This window comes from Acinonyx jubatus, chromosome C1 (genome assembly GCF_027475565.1).
Source record: "Acinonyx jubatus isolate Ajub_Pintada_27869175 chromosome C1, VMU_Ajub_asm_v1.0, whole genome shotgun sequence".
NCBI lineage: Eukaryota > Metazoa > Chordata > Mammalia > Carnivora > Felidae > Acinonyx > Acinonyx jubatus.
This window is the reverse complement of record NC_069381.1, coordinates 41,001,567-41,028,939: the sequence shown is the minus strand read 5'-3', so window position 1 is coordinate 41,028,939 and position 27,373 is coordinate 41,001,567. Positions and strand designations below refer to the sequence as shown.

The following is a 27,373-nucleotide window of genomic DNA, read 5'->3' as shown; positions in this document are numbered from 1 at the left end:
GGCCTACCAGTTTGGGAATCCACATTAGGGCATATAAGGAGAGCATAAAATTGAGGGAGAAAAGGAACCCAATGGGCTAGCAGGACACAGAATTTAACTCTGGATCCTTTCAAATGGGAGGTTCATAAACTGTATTTGTCATGCAATGGGTACCAGGAGAGCACAGAACCTTATAAGAAGAAGAAAAAAGAAAAGCCTATGACCCTACAGGTGATTTTCTAAATATGCCCATTACAGGTACAACAGTTAAGTATTTTAAAATTTCCTACCTCATAAAAATTTCAGGAGAACCCCTTGAAACTGATAGCTGGAGACTATCAGTATTGTTAAAAGGAAGTTAACCACATACTACAAACTAACTGAATACAGTTATGTGCTTCTAGAGGATAGAGGAGTCCATCTTGATATTCAACTGTACTTTGTTTAAAGTAATACCAAATTTTTGATGTAAGATTGTCCTTAATTCTGTTTAAGGGAAACTTACTTAAAAACATCACAAATCAGTTTACTTTGGAATTTTCCTCCACTATCATAAAAAAACAATTTTAAAATTAAAGTGAAATCCCTACTGGCAAACTGCTTATAATGGTTTCTCAATAGTTTATTTCTCCACATACAACACTAAAAAAAGATACTAAACCAAGCCTTTCTGCTAACCTGGCCTTGAGCTGTGGGTTCAAACCTCTTTTCGTTTAGTCTCATGTCTTAACTGTATGTGTTTACTTATATCACAGAGATTTCACTTTTCCCACATTAAAAAGCTGAATCTGATCCACTAAGACATAAAACTTCCTGAACCAATAATCATTTTCCTTAAAAGTTTTGAGATTTTGAACAGTTATGATGAAATTATATACAAATACTGTATTTTTCAGTTCATGTGTACACTTGAGAAAAGTAGAGTCCTGGGGTGCCTGGGTGGCTCAGCCGGTTAAGTGTCTGATTTTGGCTCAGGTTATGATCTCCTGGTTCATGAGTTCAAGCCCTGCGTTGGGTTCTGTGCTGAGAGCACAGAGCCTGGAGCCTGCTTCAGATTCTGTGCTCCCTGAGCCCTTCCCTGGCTCATGTTTTGTCTCTCGCTCTCTCTCTCTCAAAAATCAGCATAAAAAAAAAAAAGAAAAAAAAAGATTTCAAGAAAATAAAATAAAAAAAAGAAAACTAGAGTCCTACACAGTATTTATTAAAAGGAAACAAAGTTTGAGGCTTAAGGACTGGCTGATGGTACTGGGCTTACAGATTCACATATAATTATTTCCAAATTTGTACTTTCTACAAAGCAAATGCCAAGCTCTAACAATAGGACCAAGTCCTGAAAAAGCAGAATCAGAAACAATACCCAACAACAACTAAGCCAACTATATCTACAATAAACATAAGTAACATTAAAGCAAATAAATATTAATTTTTTTCTATATATTTGAGTGCTTATTACATGCCAGATACTTTATTAAGCACTTGACTGACACTATTCTCATTTAAATGTTCACAATGACACCTTGAAGTTGAAACTATTATTAACCTCATTTTACAAATGAGGTAACTGAGGATTACACAAGTAAATAACTTGACCAAGACTACACACCTAAAAAGCAAAACAGATTTAGAACCTATTTCTTTCTGAGATTCCAGAATCCAAAGTCTTAACAATAGCAACCTATATGCCAATAGGGCATATTTTGCTTATCAGCTATCAGATAAATGACTTTACACCTAAAAAGCCTTGTCTGTGCAATGGAACATACCTAACTAGCTTTTTCAATAGTATAAAAAAGGACAAATATTTTCTAATGAGGGAAACTCTATCATTAATATCTATTAAAATCTGCCTGCTTAATGTCTCTGGAATACACGTTTCCCTCATTTCCATGCTAGTACCTTAGCTAAAGCTATCAACATTTCTCAACTTACTACCTGGTTTAGGCTGATCTTCCTACCTGTAATGCAGCCCCACTTCATTCAATTCTATAAACAATCTAGGCAAATCTATTTTTCTAAAATGCAGACCTGACCAGTAACGGCTATTTTTTGTGAGAAAATGTTCAAAATTTATAAAAGGCTAAAGGAGTCTTTTTTTGCCTTTTATTTATTTTTTTCTGAAAGAGTGCTCAAGTGGGGAAGAGGTGCAGAGGGGGAGGGAGAATCTTAAGCAGGCTCCACGCTAACTGCAGATCCCGATGTGGGCTCAACCCCACCACTGTGGGATCATGACCTGAATCAAAAATCAAGAGTTGGATGCTCAACCATCAATCAATGGGGTCACCCAGGCACCCAAGGCTAAAGGAGTCTTAAATGACCTGGCCCTTGTCAACCACTTCTGTATCCTTTTTTAAGACAACTTATGCTCCAGTCACACTCAACAATTTATAGTTTCCGCCAAGAAACTCAACTCCCCTCCCTTTGTGTAGCTATTGGCCTGCCTTAATAGGGTTCTACCTCCATGAAAATATTTCTATTTCCCCTTCATCACCGCCACATCCCTTCTTCCTACTCACTCCCATTCTTACCTAGAATCACGCCCCCTGCCACCTCTGTGAATCCTTCCCTTACTTCTAAGGGCTTCAAAAGGCTCCCATGGCCTTTGATTATTCTTACCATAGCATGTATCCCACTGGATTATAACTATCTGTTTGATCTCCCAACAAACTCTAAGTTCCCTGAAGGCAGGAACTAGGTCTTTTTTAACCCCTAGATCATTCCCTCCACTTGTATAGTGCCTGGCTTATAGGTATTTAATATCTCCACTCTAATACAAAACAAGTAACGGTAATCTCTTATTTGTATAATACTTGCTAGCTTTCTCACTCTCCTTTAACTCTCTCCTAATGTTCTCTAGAACATAGGTGCTATAGAAATAATGCCTAGAGTTTAATGAACAATACTGGCATATTACTTGAGCTGATTTTTTTTTTTTTCCATTTGAATTAAATCAAAAGTAAAATCAACATTCTCACAGAAATGGCTTTGCTCAATAACCAAAACTAAGCTTATAAGGGAATATGTCAACACCAGTCTAATAACTTGTAAGGGAGTCCATCATTAACAGCAGTCTCAAAATCAAATTAATTTTTAAAATCAAAAGAGTCACTTAAACACATAGTTCATTTACTTACTCTATTAAGCGCTTTGGGGATGAGCCACTTTGATGAAATTCATCAGCATCATAGAATTCATCTTCGCTGCTAGAATAAGAGAACTCGGGGACAGTATTTGGAGACAAGTTGACATGGCTTGGAGAAGTCAAACTGCTACTAGGTGGTGAGTGCCCACTGCCTAGGAAATTAAAACATTTTAAATTGGGAGACAATGCTGGTAACAGAGGGGGAAAAATTAGGGAGATGGAGTCAAAGCAGACTTTCCTAAAATCAAGAAAAAGTTAAGTTGGTAGAAGTCCCTACATTATTTTTAAAGAAAATCACTATTTAAATTAGACAAAGGCAAATCATATTACAGAAGGGGACACAGCCTTTTAAACGAAAAATTGCTATGCTCCCACTCCATAATTATTTATAATTAGGGAGCTCTTTTGATTGTAATCTCAGTGTGTGAGTTCTGGGGTCAGAAGTCCCACAAAAGATACAAGCCAGGGCTCCTACTTTATACTGCAGATCCAGGTATTTAAAAAGTGCAGCAGTGAGACAATGAGAACGCATATGGAAAGAATATTAAAGACCACATGAATGTTAAAATGCTATCCAGAATATCATATTCACATCAGTCACTGTTTTGGCAGTCACATGAAAACACAGAAGTGCCGCACAAAGCCCCAGCACTCACCATCCAAACTCCTTACTTCTTTCCTACCTAAGTCACAAATCAGGTGCCTGGGACTCGGGGGCAGAGAAAAACAGAGGTCTACTGTGAGAAGAATGTGGAAAAGGAAAGGACTAGGAGGAACAGTCTAAGGAAATGGAAGTTAACAGAGATCCACAGAAAGAAGACTACTACTATTTAATCTCTGTGATCACTGGATTGTCTAAATTACAAAGTAAAACAATAAAAGTATCAAATAATGGAGGACTACTGAGATATTAATTTAACAAGTGTTTACAGAGCATCTAAAGGCTTTCAGGCAATGTATGCTAAACTGCTACAGATTAAAAAGCAAATTCATCTGCTACATTTAGTTGCCATGTTCACAAAGATATTTTAAAAAAATTTTTTTTAACGTTTATTTATTTTTGAGACAGAGAGAGACAGAGCATGAACGGGGGGGGGGGGGAGGGTCAGAGAGAGAGGGAGACACAGAATCCGAAGCAGGCTCCAGGCTCCAAGCTGTTAGCACAGAGCCCGACGCGGGGCTCGAACTCACGGACCGCGAGATCATGACCTGAGCCGAAGTCGGACGCTTAACCGACTGAGCCACCCAGGCACCCCAAGATATTTTTAAGAACATAACAAAGAGTTTGGAACCCCAAAAAGGTAATCTTATTGTAGATTCCAAAAATAGTTCATCTTAGCAAATAACTTTGAGTTCTTCCTCTCTGCCCCCTGCAATAGCAGCAATAAGATGGGAAAGAGACTTTCTTTTACTAAAATAGGAAAAACAATCAACCCACCCAGGAATCAAAAATGATTAAGTAACATGCAAACACTCCAGATGATCACACAATTGAAAACGTGTCCAAAGAAGAAAATGAATTTGGGAAATGCAAACAAAAGAACGGAGTTTTCCTTATGAGAACAAACAATATTATTTCTTTTCTCAGTTGTTATTACCTTATTTCTTTTTTGTATTGGGGAAAGACTTAGGTGGAGAAGATGAAGAAATTAGGTTGAAAAATCAAACAGGATATAAATCATATGTTAATTTAATTTCCAAAATTTCTTTAAATCTACCTACTCTAAAATGCTATATTTTAAAAATGTCATCTGAAACAATGTATCCTAAATTATTATTTATTAAGTAATTATGCTAAAGTGAATGTACATAGGAAGAGTGCTCACTTTTTTAAAGTTTGTAACGAATTTTACATATCTTCAAATAGACCTATTTTGGCTGTGTTTCAAAACTCTGACATAATCCTTTTTTTAGTAAAAGGCAAAAGATTTATATGATCTAAAGAGAAACCAGAGTATCCTTTCTTATAAAAACACAAGAAAACACAGGTACTGTTTTTAAAACGAACAAAAAAGGAAGATAAAAGTAATGAAATACAGAAAAAAGTTGGGCAAACATTTCAACCTCATTACTCAAATTGCTTATCAGCATTTTCCCAAGAGCTTCAAATAAGAGGAGTTAGTTTTGCTTTCTTTCTTTCAAAATTCAGGAGAGAGCTGCCCATGCTATTAAATATTAAAGAACAAAGTAATAGCATCAGCATCTTTACTAATTCAAATTTCAAAATGGACTAAAGTCACAAGGTAATTTTTCGTTATTAGCAAGGAAAAGTTCTGCCCAGGAAAGAAATCTGTGGAGCAACAAACAGGGGCTTATCTTCTACTTCCTCAAGTTATAATAGGGACAAAAGCACTTAGTTCTCCTTTGAGTTTGGTTCAACAAGCACCTCAATATACAACTAATCAGTTTCAAAATAAGAACTAAATTTAATACTAACGCTGACAGCAACTCTGTAAATTACAGAAAGAATAATGACCATAAGTCTAAATAAAGAGAATGCAAATTAAAATGAAGTACCCTTTTTTGCCTGTGAGATGACAAATATGTGAAAGAATGATAAATCTTCCTTAAAAAAAAAAAATGTATGGGGGCGCCTGGGTGGCGCAGTCAGTTAAGCGTCCGACTTCAGCCAGGTCACGATCGCGCGGTCTGTGAGTTCGAGCCCCGCATCAGGCTCTGGGCTGATGGCTCAGAGCCTGGAGCCTGTTTCCGATTCTGTGTCTCCCTCTCTCTCTGCCCCTCCCCCGTTCATGCTCTGTCTCTCTCTGTCCCAAAAATAAATAAACGTTGAAAAAAAAATTAAAAAAAAAAATGTATGTACCAAAAGTGGCTGCACAAGGATATTCACTGAAGTACTACTGCTTATAGATAGGAAAATACTGGAAACAACCTAAATGTCCATCAGTGGAAAAACAATATGTGGTCAGGCAGCCATAAAAAGAACATTGTATGTATCTAACTGTATGAACATGGAAGGCTGTTTAAGCGTTCTCTGTTAAATGAAAAGAGAAAGTCACAGAAATGCATGATCTCAATTCAGGTTAAAACAAAAACAGCAATAAGAATATACAAAATATTTTCACAAAACTAAAGCAAATAATACTAAACTCTGTATGGAACCACAGAAGACCCTGAATAGCCAAAGCAAGTCCTGAGAAAGAAGAACAAAGTAGAGGTATTACAATACCAGATTTCAAAATGTACTACAAAGCTGCAGTAATCAAAACAGTATGTTACTAGCACAAAATAGACAGACAGATGAGTGGAACAGAACAGAGATCCCAGAAATAAGTCCATTATATGGTCAATTAATCCATGACAAAGACAAAGGAAGAGAGGCAAGAATATACAATGAGGAAAAGACAGTCTTTTCAATAAATGGTGCTGGGAAAACTGGACAGCTGCATGTAAAAGAATGAAACGGTACCATGTTCTAACACTGTACATAAAAACAGACTAAAAAATGGATTAAAAACCTAAATGTGAGACTTGAAATCATAAAAATCCTAGAAGAAAACACTGGCAAGTAATTTCTCTGATATTGGCTGTAGCACATTTTTCTAGAGGTCTCCTGAGGCAAGGGAGACAAAAGCAAAAATAAACTATTGGGACTACATCAAAATAAAAAGTTGTTGTTGTTGTTGTTTTTTAAGTAGGCTTCATGCCCAGCATGGAGTCCAATGTGGGGCTTGAACTCACAACCCTGAGAGATCAATATCTGAGCTGAAATCAAGAGTCTGACACTAAGCCACTCAGGCACCCCTAAAAATAGAAAGTTTTGCATAGCAAAGGAAACTTTTGACAAAACAAAAAGACAACCTGCTGAATGGGAGAAGATATTTGCAAATGACCTATCTGATAAGGGGTTAATATCCAAAATATATAAAGAACTTACACAACTCAACACCAAACCCCAAATAATCGGATTTAAAAAGGGGCAGAGGACCTGAATAAACATTTTTCCAAAGAAGACATACAGATAGCCAACAGGCAAAAAAGATGCTCAACATCACAAATAACTGAAATGCAAATCAAAGGCCACAATATCACCTTATACCAGACAGAATGGCTAAAGTCAAAATGACAAGAAATAACAAGTGTTGAAAATGGTAACACTAATTCAAAAAGATACATGCACTCTCATGCCCACTGCAGCATTATTTTCAACAGCCAAGATATGAAAGCAACCTAAGTGTCCATTATTAGGTGAATAAAGAAAGAAAATGTGATACACACACACACACACACAGAGTAATATTACACAGACATAAAAGGGATGACACTGCCATTTGGGACAACATGGATGAACCTAGAGGGTATTATGCTAAGTGAAACAAGTCTAACTAAGGAAGACAAAAACCACATGACTCCATTCATAAGTGGCCACAATCTTAAAGAAAGAAACAAAGAAAGAAAGAACACAAATGAATAAACAAACAAAAAGCAGGATCAGACCTATAAATACAGAGAACAAACTGATGGTTGCCAGACAGGAAGTGAGTGGGTAAGCAAAATGGGTGGAGAGGGAAATACAGACTTCCACTTATGGACTTAATAAGCTACAGGAATAAAAGGCACAGCATTAGAAATATAGTCAATGCTATTGTAATAGTGATATAACAGGACAGGTGGTAGCTACACTTGGGGAAACACAGCATAATGTTTAAGCCTGTCAAATCACTAAATTGCACACCTGAAACTAATGTAACATTGTCAACTATACTCAAAAATTGTAAAACAATAGTTTAACTAAAAAATAAATAAATAACTAACTAAATAAATAAAGGCATATACAGGTATATGTGTACATATATGCATGCATTACGTGTAAATACATGCAAATGACAGAGGGAAGAATAAAGAGGACTTTTAGCTTTTGTTCTCTATATTTTTGTACTGATTTCTTTACAATAATAAAGTATACAAATCTGACTTGAGCAAATTTTTTAAAAAGCCAATACAGATCTTCAGAATAAATCTTTAAAAAAAAAAAAAAGTGTATTTGTCTTGAGAGAGACAGAGAGAGAGAGTGTGTGCGAGCAGGGGAAGGTCAGAGAGAAAGGGAAAGAGAATCCCAAGCAGGCACCACACTGTCAGCCCAGAGCCCAATGCAGGGCTTGAACTCACTGTGAGATCATGACCTGAGTGGAAATCAAGAGTCAGAAGCTTAACCAACTGAGCCACCCAGGTGCTCCAAAATAAATCTTTTCTTAAGGTTAACAAACAAAATCCTGGAATATTTTATGTAAAATACAATTATTACTAAAGCTTCTAGCTCTATCACAAAGTTAACTACTTCATGTACAGAACTGTAACGGTAAAATTAGGATAGCTCCAATACAAATACACATTTCTTCATTCTCTTTCCCATCAGCAATCAAACACATTCTTAAATGTTAATGGGGCTTTATGAGAATTAAAGAAATTACACAGGGGCACCTGGGTGGTTTAGTCAGTTGAGTCTCTGACTTCGGCTCAGGTCATGATCTTTTGGTTCGTAAGTTTGAGCCGCACATCGGGCTTACTGATGTCAGTGCAGAGCCTGTTTTGGATCATCTGTCCCCCTCTCTCTGACCCTCCCCAACTTGCACACTCCAAAAAATAAACATTAAAAAAAAAAGAAAGTTACACAAATCTGTACCTGTACTATTTGGTGTTGGAGTCTGATGATGTCCCAAGGTAGCTAATACAGGTCCAACTGGTAGGGAAGATGGACGCTGCTCTGACTTACACAACTGAGCAGGTTCTAGAAGATTTAAACATATAAAATAAGTTAGAGAAAAAGCCAAATACAACTCTGTTAGCTGCAATTGTGTGCAATTCAAAATCATAAAGATCAGGAATTTATGAAACTGTCTTCTATTAAGTCAAATTCTATGCTACTCCTTCATGACCTTCAATCCCCTTTAAACTCAATGAGGATAGGCTACTCAGTACTAAGACATTAGGCAAGATATCAAGAGACTAGTCAAGGTAGTCCAATACCTCAGTAAAAATGCTCTGTAAAACTCGCAAATGCTTCTAATGATAAGGTCTTTCTAAGCATCAAACCACATAAAATCATTTAAAAATGGGGCACAGTACTTCCTCTTTAGCCCCACAAGATACTTAAACTCATTCTCTTAAGGAGTCAAATTCACAGGGGTGCCTGGGTGGCTCAGTTAAGTGTTTGGCTCTTGATTTTGGTTCAGGTCATGATCTCACAGTTTGTGAGTTCGAGCCCTGCATCAGGCTCTGTGCTAATAAGCATGGAGCCTGCTTGGGGTTCTCTCCCCTCTCCCCTTTCTGCCCCTCCCTGCTCACGCACCCACTCTCTCAAAAATAAAAAAAATATAAACATTAAAAAAAATTCACAAAAGGATTTCACATACTTGGAAGTATTTTTAAAGGGATTTTTTTTCATTATAATTTCTGACTTAACTGAATCATTGAAAACACAAAAGTGTTGGATGCCACAAAAGGTAAGAGGAGGAATTGGTATACATTGGGTGTTGCCCCTAAGCCTTCTTTTGCCAGTTCAAAAAAAAATTACTATTTTTTACTCTATACTTAAAAATTCATGTCTATATAATCAGTAGGCATCACAAATTTCACTCTTCCCTTCTATTACCATAGAATCCACCATGAAGAAGAAACCATTTGTATTCTTCATAGCTATAAAGAATACCCCCAAATAGAAAGTTCCTGGATTACCTTCAAGTATATATCAAGGTATAGTAAGCTTTCTTTGGTAGCATGAATCCTGAGTCATAGGATTCTGTCCCACCAGCTAACCCAAGTCTTAGTAATCATGTTTTTCTTCTTTCTTTGAAAGCCCTTTCACTGTATTAAAAAAGCCCAATATTGGGGTGCCTGGGTGGCTCAGTCAGTTAAGTGTCCAACTCTGGGTCAGTCATGATCTCAGTTTGTGGGTTTGAGCCCTGTGTCGAGTTCTGGGCTGACAGTTCACAGCCTGAAGCCTGTTTCAGATTCTGCATCTCCTTCTCTCTCTCTGCCCCTCCCCTGCCTGTGCCCTCCCTCTCTCTCAAAAATAAAATAAAAGAAACATTTTTAAAAGCCCAATACTGAGAAGACCCGGGTAGCGCCTCCAGGCCACACTGAGCCCGCTTTAGGCACTCCGCATGCTGGGTCTCCTCCTCTTCCTGTGGTGGTTAGCTATGGCGGCCGTTAAGACCCTGAACCCCAAGGCCGAAGTAGCCAGAGCCCAGGTGGCGCTGGTGGTCAACATCAGCGCGGCCCGGGGACTGCAGGATGTGCTGAGGACCAACTTGGGGCCTAAAGGCACCATGAAGATGCTTGTTTCTGGTGCTGAAGACATCAAGCTTACTAAAGATGGCAATGTGCTGCTTCATGAAATGCAAATTCAACATCCAACAGCCTCCTTAATAGCCAAAGTAGCAACAGCCCAGGATGACATAACTGGTGATGGTACCACTTCCAATGTCCTAATCATTGGAGAACTACTGAAACAGGCGGATCTCTACATTTCTGAAGGTCTTCATCCCAGAATAATAACAGAAGGATTTGAAGCTGCAAAGGAAAAGGCACTTCAGTTTTTGGAACAAGTCAAAATAAGCAAAGAAATGGACGGAGAAACACTTATAGATGTGGCCAGAACATCTCTACGTACTAAAGTGCATGATGAACTTGCTGATGTCTTAACAGAGGCTGTGGTGGATTCCATTTTGGCCATTAAAAAACAAGATGAACCTATTGACCTCTTCATGGTTCAGATTATGGAGATAAAACATAAATCTGAAACTGACAGAAGCTTAATCAGAGGTCTTGTTTTAGACCATGGGGTGCGGCATCCTGATATGGAAAAAGAAAAAAAAAGAGTAGAAGATTCATACATCCTCACGTGCAATGCGTCATCAGAATATGAAAAAACAGAAGTGAATTCAGGCTTTTTTTTTTTTTACAAGAGTGCAGAAGAGAGAGAGAAGCTTGTAAAAGCTGAAAGAAAATTCATTGAAGATAGAGTTACAAAAATAATAGAACTGAAAAAGAAAGTCTGTGGTGATTCAGATAAAGGATTCGTGGTTATTAATCAAAAGGGAATTGACCCCTTTTCCTTAGATGCTCTTGCAAAAGAAGGCATAGTAGCTCTGCGGAGGGCTAAAAGGAGAAATATGGAAAGGCTGACTCTTGCTTGTGGTGGAGTAGCTCTAAATTCTTTTGATGACCTAAATCCTGATTGTTTGGGACATGCAGGACTTGTCTATGAATATACATTGGGAGAAGAGAAATTCACCTTTATTGAGAAATGTTAACAACCCTCGCTCTGTCACATTATTGGTCAAAGGACCAAATAAGCACACACTCACTCAAATCAAACATGCAATAAGAGATGGCTTGAGGGCTGTTAAAAATGCTATTGATGATGGCTGTGTAGTTCCAGGTGCTGGTGCAGTGGAAGTGGCAATGGCAGAAGCCTTGATTAAATATAAGCCCAGTGTAAAGGGCAGGGCCCAGCTTGGAGTGCAAGCATTTGCTGATGTATTGCTCATTATTCCCAAGGTTCTTGCTCAGAATTCTGGTTTTGACCTTCAAGAAACACTAAAGTTCAAGCAGAACATTCAGAATCAGGTCAACTTGTAGGTGTGGACTTGAACACAGGTGAGCCAGTGGTAGCTGCTGAAGTAGGCATATGGGATAACTATTGTGTAAAGAAACAGCTTCTTCACTCCTGCACTGTGATTGCCACCAACATTCTCCTGGTTGATGAGATCATGCGAGCTGGAATGTCTTCTCTAAAAGGTTGAATTGAAGCTTCCCTTGTGTCATTTGTATCATGAAGACTACAGAGTGATCCTAAGAATGTAGCTATGGAATTTTCGTCCAAGCTTCAAATGATTTTCAAAAGCATTTTCCTTTCCCATACGAAAAAGAGAACACTGACACTCAAATTTTGAAGTTCTGAAATTATTATTACAGTATTTATTTAAATTTCACTGCAGTGTACACCATTAAGCAGGCTGTTTTCACCCAATGAACAGGATGTTTTGCTTTAGCTTCCATGATCTAAAGGTACCATGTTAGACAAGTATGTTACCTACCTTGTTATTAAATGTTCCTTGAAAAGCAAAAAAAAAAAAAAAAAAAAAGCCCAATACCAAAATATATCTTTTTTCATTTCATTTTCTGTTATACCATTTCTTTGATTCCTTTTACTTATCAAAAAACCAAAAATGAGCCCTTCAAGATTACCATGACAGTAGTACAAATTAAGTTTTTTCTAATCAATGAATCTGTGAAATGTCTTTCCAAATATCATACCTGGAGGTAAGACAGTCTGAGTAGGCATTGTGTTGATCACAGGTTCCAAGGGACTAGGTTGATATATTGCATCCACAGGATTAATAGTACTCTGAGATAAAGAAACACAGTACAGTTATTTTTAATTAAATGCTTTCCCAGTGCTGACCCTCCCAAATGTATGAAATGCCCACATTTCTGACAGCAAAGTCCTGAGGGTAGCTATATAGATACGCTGATCAAAATGCAAGGAAGAAATGAAACACTTTTACAATACAGAAGAATTTCCTAAAAAAACAAAAATGTAGTAAGGAAGGAAAATGACAGTCTCTGTCACATAGATAGGTAAAGCTAAAATGGAAAAACTTGCATAGAGTTGTAAAAAGGTGTGGGAAAATTTCAGGAAGCTACAGCAATAACTTCTCAATTCATTTCAGTGCTTCTCACTTAATTCTCAGTTCACCACAAATACTGCTTCTCTATCAAAGATAGAGAAACTCTCTCTTGCTTTGGTATTAATAAACACTAAACTATATTAATAAACACTATATAAATAAAAACTATAACTATGTATAATTATATATATAAATATATATAACTATGTAACTATATAACTATATATATAGCTATATACATAACTATATATATAACTATATATATATAACTATATATATAGTTATATACACACACACCCACACACATATATATATATATATATATATATATATATATATATATATAAAAACTATGACTTGCAAATTTATTTGTACCACTAGGATTTTATCTTTCCATCTCATACTATTGCCACCTTCTAATACTGTGTACACACAGTAGAAGCATCTAATTTTACAGTCATTAAAAGCAAAGAGATGTATATTCTAATTGGGGGATGCAGGGAAAAAGCCTTCCTTTTTGAAGATTAGAAGAAAAAAAATAAACGTAGTTATAATTTTAGAGGGAAAAAAAAGTCTAGGTGTTTCTAATTTCAAGCCAAGAAATTATTCTGCCAGCAGGATGGTATTTTAAAAACCAGACTCCATAGTTTACTGATGCTTTTTTATTTGGAGGAGATGGGTGGTATTAAAATAAGGTCTTTGTCAGAGTTAAATTTGATCTCTCATTTAGAATACCACATCAGATAAAACCCAAGAAATAAAATTTTCAGTTCTTTAGCTTTCCTTGATCCAGAAAACTAAATTTTAAATGTATATTAGGGCTTATAACAGAAAATATCAAAATAGAATCAGAAGAGAAATACTTTACTGATGAATGAGCTCCAATAGTACTCATAAAAATTTAGAAGCCCCTAGCAATAACTGAGATAATGGGACAGTTTTTATTGCATTCTCATTTAATGTCTAAGTTCAAAAAATTTTTTTCTTAAACTACCTCTCTGCATAAATTTTAAAAGCATTAAGTCAGATCTCTTAAATCAACTGATTTGAACATAAGAATTCTGAAGCTTGTCACTACAATAGCTTACCTAACATAAATATTCTAACGGAAAAATAAAGGACACTTAGAGAAGAGACCCTGAAAACAGTCATTAATAATAAAACCCCACTAAAATGAAGTACAGAAGGTTTTGAAGCACTGGGAAAAGCAGAGAAACAGACTAACAATTTTAATTCCTTAGAATCTTTCCTCTACCAAGAATTTGGCAAGTCTCTTATCTGCTGTGGTCCACACCTTCCCAGTCTGTAAAATGAAGAAATGGCTGGATTATACGTTCTATAGGGGCTTTCTGCTTATTACTTTGTGATTCTATTTTCAGATACTGGACCAGGACATAATAACAAGTGTCTCACCAAGTCCTGGAGCTGTAATTAGAATAAATTCCATTTTTACCCAGTGGTTTTCTCCAAAGAACTCCAAGTGGTTTAAAGTCAAAATCTTGCCATTAATACTGTGATCCATGGGAAGGAGAATATGTCACCTCCTTATTATCCTCATCTTTTATATAAGAAAAATTACTGAAGCAACTAAGAAATAACTTTGGGAAAAAGGACCAGCAGAATTCTATCTTTTGAATGTAATCTGTTTTCCAGGTGAAATGTTCTAAAGATTAGGCTAGTCAACCAAAGAAGATACTTTTAGACTTTTTTTGCATGGATATTAAAGGTACCACATATCTTTTGTTGCTTGTTGTTACAGAAAATTATAGAAACTCTAATTCTATAGAAATTATAGAAATTCTAAAGCAGAGCTTTAGAAGTGCAAACAAACAATAATCCTCAGCTCTAATCTGTTATAACATTTATAGAATTTATGCAATGTTATAAATTATATATAAATGTATATATATGTATAGTGAACATTTATTGATTCTGTGCTCATTCAGTACCTTACAACAATGTTTTGAGGTAGATCTAGCCACTTTTCTTTATACATGAGAAAACTAAGGTTCAAAGGTTGAGTAACATGCCTACTAAGGTCACAGTTAGTGAGTAGGAAGGCCAGGTTCTAGCTGTATGGGTCCAAGATCTAAACCATGAACATTTCCTTTATCTTTTAAAAATAAAAACTCTTAGGGAAAAATGTTATAGTCCTTGATCAAATGATTCAGATATGTTTGTTTTCTACAGGTTTAGATTTTCTTTAAGTATAAATTTTCTAGATGTTTTTAATTGTAAATGACCAAACATTTTGGGTATGCTTTATAAAACTCAGCCAACTTTTTTTAACATAATAAAAAAATAACTAATAATAACAACATAAATAGTCATTTTCTATGAGGCTTACAATCTTAAGTGATATCTCAGGAAGAGATACTACATTACATTGTATTTATATGACATATTCGTATTAAATCACCATGCCTCGAACTCTGAACTCACACTGTGAAGAGAGATAAAAATTCCAATGCCTTTAATTCATATTTTAAAAATGCTTCGCTTATCTCTGCCTTAAGAAACATGCAAACAACACACATTTTTTAACTTTTTTCATTTTAAAACAAATATAAAGTTAACACGCTTATCCTTTCAAGTATAATCATGAGATGGTTTTGAAGATTTTGAAGAGTTTCCAGATCTCAGACAAGCTGGCATTTGTAAAGTCTCAAAACAAAAAAAAAGAGGCTGCCTCCTGCTTTAGAAGCACAGTCTAAACAGAAGTCACTCATTTATCATAAAAATAGGGTGGCTCCAACTATAAATCTTCAAACTCGAACTTTTATTTCCAGATGGGAAATACCAACAATAAAATTTTCTTTTCTTCTTAAAGTAGAAGTTGAATCTAAGCGAAGAGTAAAAAGCCAAGGGGGAGGAAAGAATAAGAAAATGGCTACAAGTGAAAGAATTCATGGTGCAATTTGTTCTAATAAAGATGCAATATATACTGCAATAGCAAAATCTAAAAATAAAATGGAAACCAATAATCATATTGAAATAGATTAAGATACGTTTCAATATTGTATCCTTCCCCTTCTGCTTTCATTTGAGAAAAAAGTTTGATAGTAGCATTGTGAGTTATGCCTTAGTCATAAAAGCTGCATTTTCACACCATGATTAACCCTTCATGTTAACACATGCAAAGTGATTTGATCTGAATCAATACTTAGAAAAATTTTAACATTTCCCCTCCAAATGATTGCTGAAAGATGGCCAACTTTAGAAGCTTAAAGAAAATTGCAAGAGTCAACAACAAAAAGCAGTGAGTAGGTAAAAGAGGAATTTGTGTTGAAAAATGAGTAGAAGTTCAGGCTTCTCCTGACATGACTGGTTATAATGCTCTGCAGAAGTAAAGGGAAACAAAAAGATTAGATTAAACTTACTATAATTCCATCTGCGTGCTTCTCCGCATTACACTGGTCCTTAAGGAGAAATGTTAAAAATATTAACTTCATTCTTTTAAGTAACTCCTTCTGTACTTTCTTCCCTATTAAGAAAGCTTATTTTACTATAGGTAAGTAACAACGTTAGACTATCTCTTGGCTTCTACTAAAATTGTAATTCTATTTGTACACTGCTAACCAAACAATTCTATCACTGGCTATAAAACAAACACCACCAACAATTATTTTTTCTCTACAGGTATTTAATTAAGTTCATTATAGAAATAACTTATGGAACTGTGTACTCATATTGGTACCAACTATTAAAAGCAGATACACTAATTTAGGATGGAAGACCCTGAATATTTCTGGGTTTAATTTTATAGTATGTTATGATAACTACCCACAACCCTTAAACTCTCACTGCAATTTAAAGAGATGACAATCATATACCCTTAAAAACTTGGGACAAACACAATTTCCTATATCTGGCTGTGGGCCCAGAATTACACTTTTCTAAATAGATGGTCTGATTTTTGTTTCACTAAATATAATCACTGTATCCATGGAATCACATAGGAGCGAATGCCTGGCAAATATTTCCCACTTATTATTTCACTTATTCCACCAACAACTCTATAAGGTAGGTGCTATTATTATTCCCATTGGACATATGAGAAAATTGAGACAAAAGGTGGGCAGCCAGGATTCCACAGTCCAGTTTCGGAACTCATGTTCTTAATTAACTAATACGCTATTTTGCCTTGCTTCTCCAAGCAAATACTTTAGGAAGGTGGTGGAAAGTTACCAACACATGTTCATTTCTGTAATTATAATCCACCTATTTGCATTATATAGATAATATGTTTAATTTTAAATAAAACTATTTAATGTTGCAACTCCATAGTATGAGGATATTTAAGTTTGAATAGAAACCAGTATCTGGTCTTGGTTTTAAACGTAATGTCCACGTTCTATCTCACGTACCTATACCTTTTTCTTTACTGAGTTTACTCAGAAATCTTCATATTGAAGTGTCAACCAAGAGCACTTTGAAGATTTGGGAATAAGTTAACACTAACATAGCAGGCCTGTCTGCCTGCAAAGCTGGCCTAAGCAAACAATTTGTTTGTGCTGACAACCTGTTTTCCTTCTCTAAGTCTGGAATCTTGATAAGTGCTATGTAGAAAGTGCTTACTTGACAAAGCTCCAAGGTGTTGAGTCTTTAATGAGCTTCCTTGGTAGACATGTTACACATGTTGTCACAATTTGTTACTGGAGGAATTAAGCACATTCTATGCAAATCTACTGGGAGAAGACAGACAGAAGCTTGTGCCTGGTTTTCTCTGGATTTTGCCCCATGTGCCTTTTCCCTTCGCTGATTTTGCTTTGGATCCTTTGCTCTAATAAACTGTACCTATGAATATCCATCATGTCCTGTGAGTCCTCCAAGCAAATCATCAAACCTAGAGGTGCTTGTGAGAACTTCTAGCACAGTGTGTATCTTTCACATATCCTTGAGAATATCTGGCATTTTGTTATCTATGTAATTCATATTGGGGTTTTCCCCATTTGAAAAATTAACTATATATTTAGAATATCCAAAGTTTCAGTAATTCTTAATGAAGATAGTTGAAAATAAATTATTGGGAATTCTAGAGAAAGAAATTAGAAAGTTTCTTGCTCAGATGACATTTTGATTTAATTATGGCTTTCCCCTATTAATTTCTAAATATTGGTTTTTCCAAAGGATTTCTTAGAAAGGAATATTATACACATGTGATAGATTAAATTTTCCAGAAATGGCCCCAACAAGAGGTAGTGTTCACGTCCCTTACACTAAAACCTAGGTGGGCCTTTGTGACAGTCTCTATCAGTAATTACAGCAGAAATGACTGTATGTGATTTCTAACGTTAGTTCATAGATATGTCACAAACTTTCTTTCTCCTTGTTTTCTAGGAGAAAACAACCAACCCAACCAACCACCATACTGTGAGAAAACCCAAGCAGCTGTAAAGAGGACTCTATGGAGAAGAATCTAGGCCCCCAGCCCAACTTTGCAGTGTGTGAGTGAGCCATCTTAAAAGTAGATCCTCTAGCCACCCCCAAATTATCACAGGTGACACTGCATGAAATATGAACAAGTCATGAGGTCTACCCAAACTGCAAATTTGTGAGCAAAATTTAAATCACTACTGCTATTTTAAGACACTCCAGTTTAGACTGCTCTGTTATGCAGTGATTGATTACTGAAATACTATGTTATATATACACACGTATGTTATCTAAAAAAACCACTTTTAATTCTGGTGTAATTTAAAATAAATTTCAATATCTGACAAACTCCCCCCCGCCCATTAATAATGAATGATACCTACAGGGAATTTTAATTTTTTTTAAAGGGTGTATTTTTAAGAAAGAGAGGCAGGGGAGTGGGTGGGAGGGAGGGGCAGAGAGAGAGGGAGACACAGAATCTGAAGCAGGCTCCAGGCTCTGAGCTGTCAGCACAGAGCCGGATGCGGGACTTAAACACACAAACCATGAGATCATGACCTGAGCCGAAGTCAGACGCTTAACCAACTAACTGAGCCAGCCACCAGGCACCTCATCTACAGGGTATTTTAAATCAGGGTTTATTATTCTTGTTATTGTTGTGGTTTGTCTTTTAAGGCAGAGTCAAAGCTAGATGAGCCCATAGACTATTAAATGCTTTCCTATTAATCCATTCCCATCATGTACTTTAGGAATTTTGTTCTACTACTTAAAATTAAAGCTATATTGATCCCCCCTTCCCCATTTTTCTTTTTAAAAACTATTCTGTTTTTAAGTATACCACAAATGGCTTTTAATTAGGATCAGTTAAAGCTAAACCTCAAGTATTACTGAACTGGAGATTTAATTGAATTCAATATGAACTATGCTAATGAAACAAAGAAAGGGTCTAATGCTACTTCCCACTTAAATTATACCATACGTTTATCTGGTTCTAAGTCCCTCATTCCTTAACGCAAAGGCTATTCTCTTCTCTGAACATACCAGCATGACTGAGATCTGGAAATATGATAATGAACAAAAACAACAGCACAACATAACCTGGATTTCTGATTTCTGACAACTGTAGACTCCAGTATTTTTAAAACCATACCTACCAATAAAATACATGAAATATATCCCCATCTCTCTAATAAGGCAGTATAGTCTAGTAAAAGCTCTCATAATTATGGACCAATACACTTATTATATGAAACAAAAAATAAACATCTTTTGATGACAGAAAATTTCTAATTCAAGTTTGATGAGATTCAACAAATAAGGCTGGGACAACTGGATATCCACATGCAGAAAAATGAATTTAGACCCCTACCTCACACCACAAAGATGAACTCAAAGTGGATCACAAAACTATAAAACTCTAAGAACAAAACACAGGAATAAACCTTTGTGATCTAGGATTAGGCAATGACTTTCTCAGGTAAGCCACCAAAGGCACAACCAATAGAAGACTGATAAATTGGACTTCATCAAAAATAAAAATATGCATGCTTCTCAGGATGCTATCAAGAAAGAGAAAAGACAACCCACAAACTTGAAGAAAAATTTGCAAATCATAGATAAGGATTTGTATTTAGAACATATAAATCACTCCCAAACTCAATGAGATTTAAAACAAAACAACTAAAAAATGGGCCAAGAATTTGAATAGACATTTTCCCAAAGATCTATGAAATGGCTAACAAGCACATGAAAAGATCATGAACATCACTATTTCTTAGGGAAATGCAAATGAAAACCCTGAGATGCCACTAAGAATGGCTAGACAATCACAGGAGTGATTTCATCATATTCAGAGGTTCCATGAATCCATTATTATTTTTTAAAGTATAGTTGACACACAATGTTACATTAGTTTCAGGTGTACAACACAGTAATTCTATGTAATTCTATGATTCTGTACGTTACGCTATGCTTATCATAAGTGCAGCTACCATTTGTCAACATACTATTACAGTATCATTGAGTATATTCCCTGTGCTGTACCTTTTATCCCTGTAACTTACTCATTCCATAACTGAAAGCCTGTACCTCCCACTCTTCTTCACTCATTCTGCACCACCCCCACACCCCCTTCTCTGGCAACCACCAGCTGTTCTCTGCATTTATGGGTCTGTTTCTGTTTGTTCATTTGTTTTGTTTTTTCAGATTCCATATTTAAGTGAAATCATATGGTATTTACATTTACAGTTAACCATAAGACAGAAGCATTATGCAGGTGGGCCTGATCTGATCTCATGAGCCATTAAAACCAGAGAGCTTTCCCTGGCTGGTTGCAGAAGAGAGATAAGGTCAGAAATGTGAACCATGAGAGGATATGATATGCCACTGCTGGCTCTGAAGATAGAGGGAGACTGTGCAAGGATGAGACAGAGGCCTTTAGTTGCTGACAATGAGTTCTAGCCAACAATTAGCAAGGAAATGGGGACCTCAGTCCTACAACAAGGACCTGAATAAGCCCAGAAGTGGATTCTTTCCCAGACCGTCTAAATAGTTCAACCTGTCTAGACCTTGATTTGGGCCTTAAGCATACAATCCAGCCCAGTCACCTTAGAATCATCTACAGAACTGTGAGCTAATAAATGACTGCTGTTTTAAGCCACTTAAAAAAAAAAAAAAAAAAAGGACAATCACAAATATTGGTTGAGGATGTGGAGAAAATGGAATTCTAACATACTGATTGTGAGTGGGACTGTAAAATGGTGTAGCTGCTTTGAAAAGTAGTTCAGCAGTTTCTAAAAAAGTTATTACCATATAATCCTACTAATGCCACTTCTAGGTATACAGTTAAAATAAATGAAACATATCTCCACACAAAATGTAGACATTTACTGCAGCATTATTCACAGTAGCCAAAGAAAAGGGAAACAACCCAAATATTCATTAATTGCTGAATAGACAAAATGTGGTATATCTATTCAATGGAATGTTATTCAGAAATGAAAAGGAATTAAGTCCTGATACATGTGACAATATGAGCCTTGAAAACATTATGCTAAATAAGCCAGTCACAAAAGACCACATACTGTATAATCCTAATTATATGAAATGTCCAGAATAGGCAAATCTAGAAACAGTAGATTAGTGGTTTCCAGGGATTGGAGGAGGAACAGGGGTGAGGATAGCAAAGAAAAGAGGAACAGGGAGGGGGTGACTGCTTAATAGATACAGTGTTTCTTTTTGGAGTGATAAAAACGTACTATAATTTGAATATGGCGATGACTGCACAAGTTTGTAAATATACCAAAACCAATGAAGTGTACACTTTAAAAAATTTTTTGAATGTTTATTCATTTTCTGAGAAAGAGACAAAGTGTGAGTGGGAGAGGGGCAGAGACAGAGGATGACAGAATCTGAAGCAGGCTCCAGGCTCCATGCTGTCAGCACAGAGCCCTACGTGGAGCTCAAACCTGTGAACTGTGAGATCATGACCCGGGCCGAAGTCAGACGCTTAACCAACTGAGCCACCCAGGTACCCTGAAGTGTATACTTTAAATGAGTAAACTTTATGGTATATAAATTAGTATCAATAAATCTGTTTTTAAAAAGTCTGATGAGAAATTAACAAACACTTATGAAAAACAAAAAGTCTATGAAGAAAAATATTCTGGGGAGAGAACCGGAGATCCCAAGACAACTTAAATATACAATCTACTTTGAAAGGATAATCTAGACCTGTACTGTCCAGTTTGGGACTACTAGTCACACGAGGCTACTGGGCACTTGGAATGTGGCTAGTTCAAAGTGTAATATACACCCAAGATATTGAAGACTTAGCACCAAAAAAAAGACAGAATATGAAGTATGTTGAAATGATAGTATTTTGGATATATTGGGTTAAATAAAATACGTTATTAAAATTAATTTCACTTGTTATATGAATTATGGCATATGGTCTTATCACCTAATCTTGATAAGGAATTGGTCAAGTCCTCCAATGTAGAGGCCTCCCAGGTTATTTCTGCTTTACTCCACCTTCCCCGCCCCCCCCCTCCCGGCCACTTCCTCTGCAATTTCCCATGAGTGAAACACCAGCTGCCTCTATCTATGGTACAAAGGAAGAATGAAGTTTTCTGAACACTGCCCACCTGAAAATCCCACTAACCCAAGTGGTACCCAAATTTTGCTGCATATTAGAACTACCTGGGAGTTTAAAATCCCAAAAGCCCAGGTAACACCCCACAGCAGCTACAACACAACGTCTGGAAATGGGAGCCAGACACGAGAACTGTTAAACATTCTCGAGTGATTCCAACAGGTAGCAAAGTTTGGGAGTCAATACATTAATCATTTAGGGAGGAGGAAAACTTGTGGGAGAATTAAAATGAAAGAATCAAAACTGGAAGGAGTTTAAAATCCTACCTACAGCATTCTGCCTCTAACAAGCTAATACTAAATAAATTCCAAACAACAAAGGCATCAAATTAGCTATCCTCTTATATCCCTTTGGGGTCTCAGGTGGCACTCTCTAAAAGTAGCTGATTTCAAGATTTTATTAACCCACCAATGAAGAACAGTCCTCCAAAGTGACTGTAACAATTAATATTCCCATCAGTATTAGACAGAAGTCCTCCCAGCACAACAGAGAGGTGGCTAAAAAAAAAAAAAAAATCATACATAGAGTGGATACACTAAACTATGCAACCATAAAAAATTATGTATTAGATGGGACACCTGGGTGGCTCAGTCGGTTGGGCGTCTGACTTCAGCTCAGGTCATGATCTCACAGTCCGTGAGTTGGAGCCCCCCATCAGGCTCTGTGCTGACAGCTCAGAGCCTGGAGCCTGCTTCAGATTCTGTGTTTCCCCTCCCTCTGTCTCAAAAACATTAAAAAATTTTTTTTTAAATTATGTATTAGAAACATTAATTCAAAATTCACAATTATTGGGCCCCTATTATGTAGCAGGCAACTGTTCTGGGCACTGAGTATACAGTGGTCTTTTGCAGTGAATATTTGTGTGCCCTGCCTTCTACCATATTCAGATGAAGCCCTAACCTCCAGTATGACTATTTGGAGATGGGGGCATTTGTTGAAGTAAATTATAGTTAAATAAGGTCCTAAAAGTGGGGTCTGGACCTAATTAAGTGTTTTTATGAGATACCAGAGAGCTCTCCTCACCATCTTTCTCCCTATATCCCTCTGTCCTTTCAACCTTCTCCTTCTCCTTCCCTCCCTCCCTCCTTTTTCTCTCTCTACTCCTTGTGCACACCATCAAGGAAAGACCACGTGAGGACACAGTGAGAAGGTGGTGGTCTACAAGCTAAAGAGTCATTACCAGAAACCAAATTGGCAGGAACCCTGATCTTGAACTTCTACAGCCTCCAAAACAGTGAGAAAATAAATTTGTTGTTTAAGCCACCCAGTCTGTGATGGTTTGTTATGGCAGCCCAAGTAGACTAATACAAGGGTAAATAAGACAAAGTCCTTAAGGAGAGTACAGTCAGGTGTAAACAGACAGCAAACAATATATCAAGTGAATTTGGCTAGTGATGCAAGGCCATGAAGAAAAAGACCACCAATGGGAAGTTAGACATTATTTAGGCAGAGTGGTCAGGAAGGTCTCTTCAAAGAGATTTCATGTGGGCAGAAATCTGAATAAAGCAAGAGAGTGAGTCCTGGACATATGGAGGAAGTGCCTTCCAGGCAGAGGGGAAAGTAAATACACATCCCTGAAGCAGAAAGCATCTGGCCTGAGAAAAAGAAAACAAGCCAATGTTGTTGGAATAACGTGATCAAGTGAGGGCAGATGAGGTGAGAGAGTAGTGACAGTTCAATTGATATAAGTTATTATAAGCAGTTTAGATTCCAAGGGAGATGCAAAACCATTTAGGGGGATTTAAGGAGGCAAGTGAAATGATCTGATTTACATTTAGATTTAAAGATACTCATAGAATTCATATAGAATACATATATAATTTAAGGGATGTTTTTGTACACTGAAAGCCTTTAATGAAGGCTTTTTCCTTATGGAAAAAACTAAAAAGCCAAACTCCATTTACTTAATCTATGTTACCCCTTCTGAAGGACCTTGAAATATAAGTCTATCAAGCTGGGCTAAAAAAAAAAAACAAAAAAACACAGAGGTAGCAAGTACAGACTAAACAGTAGAAACTTCCAGTAGCACCTGGCCAGCACAGTGAGCACCTGGCTGCCTCAGTCAGTGGCGAGTGCTGCTCTTGATCTTGGGTGAGCGCGTGTCCCACATTTGTAGAGATTACTTAAAAAATGAAAAATCTTTAAAAAAAATAGTAGAAACTTCCAAAAAGGAGTGTTAGTAATTTGAATTGTAACTCATTCCAAAGACAGAACACGGAAAATGTTCTTGATGGGAAGCTAAAAGGTGAGCTACTCAAAGAAGCTAGGCAGTCTTGTTTTACATCCATCTAAAAGTTTTGAATGACTTGTGGAGATTATCCAAACTGGCCTAAACACTATTAGCTCTTCTATTTCCTCAATCTTCTAGAGAAGGCAGTATGAATCTCTAAAACACCTACCTATTCACACTGAGCATGGTGTAGTTCACTGCTTATCTATATATTGTAGAGGCTTTTGGGTAACAGTAGGTGCCCACCTACCCATGTAATTTTACAGTCAAGAAAAACAGAAACCTTACCACCTCTTTTATACCCCCAACACTATCCTCCCTTTATAATATATTCTCATCCACAGAAGCAGATGAAAAATTTAGACATATACACAAGAAATCAGGTATAGTGATAAAAAAAAAAAAAAACAATACACCAAAAACCTAGAAAGTGAACACAAGCCCTTAAATTCAGGCACTTTAATACTGGATCTAGCCTCAGAAGAAAATGATATTGACCTCCTTTAACTTATATGGTGAATATCCTTACTATCTAAGCACAAATGGATTGTCCTATACAATTGTGTTATTAACAATACTAGGTAAAAAGTGACCATTACTGGGCAAATATATGCAACTGAATAAGTAAAACAGGCCAGTAATTAAAAACTCATGCAAACATCATTTCCCAACTTGGCTGCTGAATTGCCTGCCCACCCTCTTCTAGCCACTGGCTAGAAATACAGAGGTACAGTCAGATAGAAACAATCAGGGGACATTTTTTAAAATTCTTATTTTCAAACCCTAAAATGCCTATTTCTCAAAATACCAGGCAATCAAATCTACATTTAAGTTGAATACACCAAAATTTTTCAGAAAAGCAGGCACAACGCCATGAAATTTTTACCTCACCACAATAATTCAAAATACATTTTATTGCATGAATAAGGAACAGCAATTAAAGTAGTGGTTCACTGATGTAGTTTAGTACTAGAAAAAAAAAAACAACTAAAAATATATATATTATATACATATAATACACACACATATATATCTTTTATACTCTTCATTATGGATGAGAGAAAGAACTCTTGCTAAAATTTAATTCCTTTTTTCCTAAGAAAAACTTTTCTGTGAAAAGTTTTGCAAAGTATGCCCTTGTTCCAAAGCAGTATAATGGGTAAAGTGGAAGAAAGGAGTGAGTCATTCAAATGTGCTCCCCTCCTTCCCAGTCATCATATCAGAAATTACCTTATCAAAACCAGGCACATGCTGCTAAGGTAATACCCAAATACACAGTTGTTCAATAGTACTAGGAACCCCACAATTTACTGCAGAAAGGTAATATATTTCAGAACCAGGTCACCGGACTATTAAAGAGAAATGCTATTACAATTTTTAAATCTCATTAAATTAAAGGAATCAAAAGTAAAATTTACTTACTTTAGCAATCTGCAGCAACACAATGCAGTGTTTAATTGATTCTACCATGCTCTGTAAAAACAGGACACTGATTTTAGGATCTTGCACCAAATAAAATGGTCTTTCGATACAACTTTAGATATAAAAATCAGTTCAAATGTACAAGATTTAAGTCTATACTATACAAGAAATACCCTCTCTGGATATCTGGTGGGTTCTACTATATTGACAGTGTCAGATGAAGTTATCATTAGCAATTCTATAAATCATTAAAGAATGCCAAAAAGGGGCATCTGAGTGGCTCAGTCATTAAGTGTCCAACCTTGGCTCAGGTCATGATCTTGCGGTTCACAAGTTCAAGTCCTGTGTCATGCTCTCTGTTGACAGCTCAGAGCCTGGAGCCTGTTTCAGACTTTGTGTCTCCCTCTCTCTCTGCCCTTCTCCCACTTATGCTCGTGTGTGCTCCCTCTCTCTCTCTCAAAAATAAACATTAAAAAATTTAAAAAGAATGCTAAAAATTGTTAATTTATACTGATAATGTTCTAAACGGATTTCAACACTTCAAACAGAAAGAAACAGGGGGCTGATTAACTTCCAAATTCTTAGATCAATGGCAGGTAACCCTAATGTAAATTCCTAAAATATCTATTGAAGACTTTTATGGAATTATGGAGAGTAAAGGATTCTAACCCCAATACTGGTGAACCTAGAATACTACTACTTTGTTTTCAAAAAGGCTTTTATCAAAATGTAGATCTTATGAGTGGCCTATTACATAATGTCAGAAGGCCAGTACATCAGAAAGCTTGAATCATAATATATTTTAATTATAAGAGAATATACGTTGTGCATGGATGACACCTTTTATCCAAGAATCTCAGACAGACAAGACCAGAAACAAATAAAATGGCACATGAAGTCCATTTCAATTAGAGGGATTATTTAGTCTTTTAAACTCCTTTAGAAAATAAAATTCTTTTTTTTTTTAATGTTTATTTATTTTGAGAGAGAGCAAGCAGGGAGGGGCGGGGGGGGGGGGAGAGGGAGGGAGGGAGGGAGGGAGGAAGGGAAAGAGAGAGAGAGAGAGAGAGAGAGAGAGAGAGAATGAATCCAAAGCAGGTTCCACACTGTCTGCACGGACCCCGATGTGGGGCTTCAGCTCATGAACCATGAGACCATGACCTGAGCTGAAATCAAGAGTCAGACGCCTAACCAAGTCACCCAGGCTCCCTGAAAATAATAAAATTCTTAAACAGCCTTGTAAAAAATTCATAAAAATTAAAATCTCAATTGTTCTTAATAGTGGCAGCTTAAAATAGAAACAGCATTTTAAAGTCCTTTCTAATGCAAAGCCAGAGTTTATCAAACACATAACTTACATTTGTTGTTTCTTTGAGAGTTTCAATTTTCTGTGAAAAATGAGATATTTTAAACAGAAATAA

At 36.4% G+C, this 27,373-nt stretch overlaps 2 protein-coding genes across 9 annotated transcripts in view; one reads left to right on the top strand and one right to left on the bottom strand.

Moving 5' to 3' along the window:
• Positions 1-27,373, bottom strand: part of OSBPL9 (oxysterol binding protein like 9) — a 190,957-nt gene that overhangs the window by 17,935 nt on the left and 145,649 nt on the right. For 6 of the 8 annotated variants that reach the window (XM_015070892.3, XM_015070908.3, XM_015070918.3 and 3 more), the window contains 6 exons: positions 27,311-27,340; positions 25,953-26,003; positions 16,152-16,190; positions 12,398-12,488; positions 8,760-8,864; positions 3,111-3,270 (listed from right to left, as the gene is read on the bottom strand). In XM_015070892.3, the coding sequence (XP_014926378.2) occupies positions 3,111-3,270; positions 8,760-8,864; positions 12,398-12,488; positions 16,152-16,190; positions 25,953-26,003; positions 27,311-27,340 (476 nt within the window). The remainder of the gene's footprint in view (positions 1-3,110; positions 3,271-8,759; positions 8,865-12,397; positions 12,489-16,151; positions 16,191-25,952; positions 26,004-27,310; positions 27,341-27,373) is intronic. The other 2 variants (XM_015070901.3, XM_015070916.3) reach the window with 1 other exon arrangement.
• LOC106973823 (T-complex protein 1 subunit zeta-like) lies at positions 10,175-12,161 on the top strand. Its single transcript, XM_053214029.1, is given in 3 exon segments — positions 10,175-11,388; positions 11,390-11,675; positions 11,678-12,161. Coding segments are annotated over 3 exon segments (1,641 nt in total). The 5' UTR covers positions 10,175-10,239; the 3' UTR covers positions 11,884-12,161.